Below are 5,156 nucleotides of genomic sequence, written 5' to 3'. Positions count from 1 at the left end.
CAAGTTGAAAAATATATTACATAAGGTATTAATAATGCATAGAGCTAATGCTTGCATTATTTTTTCTAACACCTCCTGTCAAACGACCCCTTATAGTTTAACTTTAATTAGTTAATATACATCTTTACATTAATATCAAAACTCAAAATCTACTTTAGGTCAATTCATCATATGAAAAATACCTGCAACATGCTATGGATGAACTAAAACAATAAAAGTATGAGTTTATCTCTTACTAAATAAACAATATCTATAATTTAACTTTAATTAGTAACATACAATAGTGAATCTTTAAATCAATTAAATAACATACTTCTTGCTCCACTGTCTTTTTCTCCCACCCAAAGGTCCCAATTCTCAGTTTTTAGTCATTTCAAACCTCAGTCAAATGACAGCCTTTTCCCCCACACCATTTTCCTTCTTGTTTTAGCACTGAGCTGTTAGCTCCTCCCATTCTTTTCCTTCACTCCTCCCCACACTCAGCAATGACAACAAAAACAACCAGCCCCATTTTCTTCTTCACTCTTCTCCTCCTTAGTTTCACTCCAACCCCATCTTTTTCCATTGAAAATGATATCAAATGTCTTGAAGGAATCAAATCTGCACTTTCTGACCCACTCAATAAGCTCTCATCTTGGTCTTTTTCAAACACTTCTATTGCTGCCTCAATTTGCAAACTTGTTGGTGTTTCTTGCTGGAATGAAAAAGAAAACCGGCTCATTTCTCTTCAGCTCCCTTCTATGTCTCTCTCCGGTTCACTCCCACCTTCCCTTCAGTATTGTACCTCTCTTCAATCCCTTGATCTCTCTGGTAACTCCCTCTCCGGTTCACTCCCGGTTCAACTCTGTTCTTGGTTGCCTTATCTTGTTAATCTTGATTTATCTGGTAATTCTTTCTCCGGTTCCATACCTCCCGAGTTTATTAATTGCAAATTCTTGAACACCCTTTTGCTAAATGACAATAAACTTACTGGTTCGATCCCTTTTGAGATTGGCCGGCTCGACCGGTTGAAACGGTTCAGTGTGTCAAACAATGGTCTTGCCGGTCCGGTTCCTGATGATTTAGACCGGTTCTTGAAAGATGATTTTGAAGGGAATAATGGGCTTTGTGGGAAACCACTTGGATCTAAATGCAGTAATTTGAGTAACAAGAATCTTGTTATTATTATAGCTGCTGGTATTGTAGGTGCTGCAGGGTCTTTGGTTCTTGGATTTGGGATTTGGTGGTGGTTTTTAGTTCAGCCTAGTAAGAAGAAAAACAGAGAACTTGGTGATGGTAAAGGTAATAATAATAGCAGTGATTGGGTTGAAAAGTTGAGAGCTTTTAAGCTTGTTCAGGTGACATTGTTTCAAAAACCTATTAATAAGATAAAGTTAAATGATTTATTAGCAGCTACTAATTCTTTTGATAGTGATAATATTGTTATTTCAACTAGGACTGGTATTTCTTATAGAGCTATGTTGCCTGATGGATCTGCATTGGCTATTAAAAGGTTGAGTAGTTGTAAAGTGAGTACTGAAAAACAGTTTAGGTCCGAGATGAATCGATTAGGACAGCTTAGGCATCCAAATTTAGTGCCTTTATTGGGGTTCTGTGTAGTTGATAGTGAAAGGCTTTTGGTGTATAAGCATATGCAGAATGGGAGTTTGTATTCACTTTTGCATGGTAATCTTAGTACTGGTGTTAGGAGTAGTAATATTGAGCTTAGTTGGCCAGCTAGGCTTAGGATTGCTGCTGGTGCAGCTAGAGGACTTGCTTGGCTTCATCACGGGTGTCAGCCGCCATATTTGCATCAATACCTTAGCTCGAATGTGATTCTTGTAGACGATGATCTTGATGCTAGGATCACAGATTTTGGGCTTGCAAGGCTCGTTGGTTCTAGTGACTCGAACGATAGTTCGTTTGTCAATGGGGATTTAGGAGAGTTTGGTTATGTGGCTCCTGAATATTCGAGCACATTGGTTGCGTCGATGAAAGGGGATGTTTATAGTTTTGGAGTAGTGATGTTAGAGTTGGTGACTAGGCGAAAGCCTCTTGGTGCGGGCAATGCTGAGGAAGGATTTAAAGGTAGCCTAGTTGATTGGGTTAATCAACTCTCGAGCTCAGGTCGAAGTAGGGATGCGATTGACAAATCTTTTGTCGGAAGAGGTCAGGACGATGAAATCTTGCGAGTTCTTCAAATTGCTTCTTCTTGTGTGGTTTCAAGGCCGAAAGATAGACCATCTATGTACACAGTGTACCAATCATTGAAGGGAATGGTGAAAGAACATTGCTTTTCGGAACACTTTGATGAATTTCCAATCAACTTGACCAAGCAAAATCATGATCATAAGGATTAGATTATAGCATGAAATGATTAGACAAATGTTTCTAGTTTTGAATATTTAGTTATGGCTCTTGTACTTCAGACTGAAGGTAGTTCCTCTTTGAAATTACCCCTCGTCATTTATCGATAACTTTGTATAGTTTGAAATTACCAAGCGACTTTGTATGAATGCATGATGTTTGTGCTTTCTGGATACATATGTTGTCCATCTATGTTTAAATGTTTCAGTTGTGAATGAGTAAGTATTGAAGTGCTGTTTATCACATTACAAAGTTGCTCCATATCTTATGTTAAGTAGCTTCTTTGATTAGATTGTTAAGTAGCAATGCACAAATGCAGGGTAAGGCTGCGCACGATAGACTCTTGTGGTCTGGCCCTTCCCCGGACCCCGTGCATAGCGGGAGCTTAGTGCACTAGGCTGCCCTTACTCGGTCATCAATTCTTTTTTAGTTGTCAACATTGATGTGGAATTCTATTCAAGCTATTCATGACAGCTAAGACGGTATTTGTAAATTGTAAGGCCAGCCATTTCTTGTTTGGGTGTATGCATTTGGTATTACTTGCTTTCTTGCTCATCCCATGTTTCCAATTTGGACCACTGCTTTACATAAGTTATGATATATTCTTTTATAGCAGTGATGTTAGGCGCGCACCTCAACTATTTCATTAGGTACTTGTTATCATAGGTGGACTCAGAATTTGAAGGTTGCTAGTGCACTTTTTTATTCAACCAAAATCTATTTTGTATATAGGGTAACCACTTTTAATACTACCTCCGTTCCAATTTATGTGAACTTATTTCCTTTTAGATCCGTTTAAAAAAGAATGATCACTTTCTAAATTTGGGAACAATTTAGATTAAACTTACAATTCTATCCTTAATGAGAAGCTTTTATAACCACATAAATACCCTGGGCCCTTTTTTGACTTGTTCAGGACCACAAATTCTAAATCTTTATTTTTTCTTAAACTCCGCGCTCGGTCAAACAGGTTCACATAAATTGGAATGGAGGGAGTATGTCACTATTTTCTAAAGATATACATGTATACATGAAATTTTTGCCGAACTTTACGGATGTCGGCGACCCCTCTACCTATTGCATAAGTCCGCCTCTACTTGTTACATTCTCACTAGCACTGGTATCGGGTATTTCTGCTAACTAGAACTTAGACAAATGAGAAGAAAATGCATAATGTTTTTGTTAAAAAATTATGAATATTGAGCAACTCTGGTTGCATAACACGACAAAATTTCCAAGCAGGCCTCCCTTTGTCCCAACAATAAAAATGACAGAATTTTAGGAACAATACAAGGGTCAAAATTGAGTAAAAAGTGCTCAAGATGAAAATAAAGAAAAATACTATTTCCGACCTAAAAACATGGGACTCTCGTGATATTATTTATAGTTTGTCCTGAGGTTGAAGAGATTAGATTGGTCAATATATTTTCTTCTGTGGACCACTAAATAAAATGAAATAGCGGCCCTCTTAATCTAATCCTCCATGTGAAAGTCAGTGTCCCTTTCCCTTTCTTTCTCATTTGTTTTCTTGTTTTTCTGTTTTCTATTTTCTTCTGTTTTTATGCCTTTTGATCTTTCTCTCCTTGCTTATGGAGTTTTCCCAACTCAAAACAGTATTCCAACTCTGGAAATGTAATGTATTTGTGTGCGCACCAACCAACAATAACATTTACGTTTCAGTCCAAGCAAATTGGGGTCGATGATATAAATCCTCGTATCTACCACCTTTTATGTATTTAAAATCGGGAAAGGAGTTGATGTTCAACAATTGTTTAAATATCAGGATTGATCAACTCTAGTTGTAGCTAGTCAAAAAGACAATTTGTAATTTGAGGAATTTTTATCTTTTTTGATTTTTGTTCTTTTAAATAATAAGGACTCGGGAGTTAGTGAATCAAATTTTGCGTGCAAGTTAGGTATCCAATGGTGGAAAATACAGGCTACACTGACATTGAGTACAAAATTATGTTGACAATGTAGAGTTGGAACTTGGAAGTTTAACAGCACGAGTTCTATAGTTCTCTTTTTAAGTAATTTTGGAGGGATCCCGAATAAGAGAAAGAGGAAGGATAAAGAGAAGGTGGCTTTTGTCAAGATTTCAACCTTGCACAGAGCAAGGTAAAGTTGCAGCTTACTTGTGCCGGTGGCGGATTCACAATTTTCACTGAGGAAATTTAAAATATAAAAAAATAAATATATAAAGAAGTTAAGGGGATTCAACCTTTTATATATATACATAATAATTTTATCCTTATATATACAAACGATGAAAGGGATTCATCACCCCCTAGTTCCGCCCATGCTTCTCATTGAACCCAAAATTCGAAGTATGGACACATCAGTATGAATTAATTACCTCAAATTCGTTAAAAATATGTTGTCTGTTCTCATGTAGCACATTGCACATACTATACATACTTATGTTCATTGCGTAAGTTTTCATTTGAAGTAAGGTAATCAACACTTACTATATGTCTATTAATTTGTTCATTCAGACAAATAAATACTTCATTTTTCTCTAACAAGGAACGAAATTTCAAGATTATTCTCTTTACCAGAAGTATGCCAATAAACTCCATATTAAACTACCAATTTGATCAATCACTCGCCTTCAGCTTTTGTGCAAATGATGTATATTTGGTTTTAACGGATATTGATGTTAACGTGTTTAATGTTTATACTCCCTTCGTTAGTAATATAATTTGAATTGGCACGAAGTTTCTAAAAAAAAGGATTTTTAAAACTTGTAATCTTAAATATGTCATAATATTTATGTGGGTATAAACTTTTGAATCTTATGACCTTAAATA

At 36.2% G+C, this 5,156-nt stretch overlaps 1 protein-coding gene across 1 annotated transcript; it reads left to right on the top strand.

Moving 5' to 3' along the window:
• The first annotated feature begins 323 nt into the window (after positions 1-323).
• Positions 324-2,598, top strand: LOC104245201 (probable inactive receptor kinase At1g27190). Its single transcript, XM_009800772.2, has one exon. It carries the CDS (start codon positions 486-488, stop codon positions 2,337-2,339), a length of 1,854 nt encoding a protein of 617 aa, XP_009799074.1. The 5' UTR covers positions 324-485; the 3' UTR covers positions 2,340-2,598.
• Positions 2,599-5,156: the final 2,558 nt, after the last annotated feature.

The sequence above is a fragment of the Nicotiana sylvestris genome, chromosome 10 (genome assembly GCF_000393655.2).
Source record: "Nicotiana sylvestris chromosome 10, ASM39365v2, whole genome shotgun sequence".
NCBI lineage: Eukaryota > Viridiplantae > Streptophyta > Magnoliopsida > Solanales > Solanaceae > Nicotiana > Nicotiana sylvestris.
Note: the sequence above shows the minus strand (reverse complement) of the source record. Positions and strands in the feature narration are given on the sequence as shown.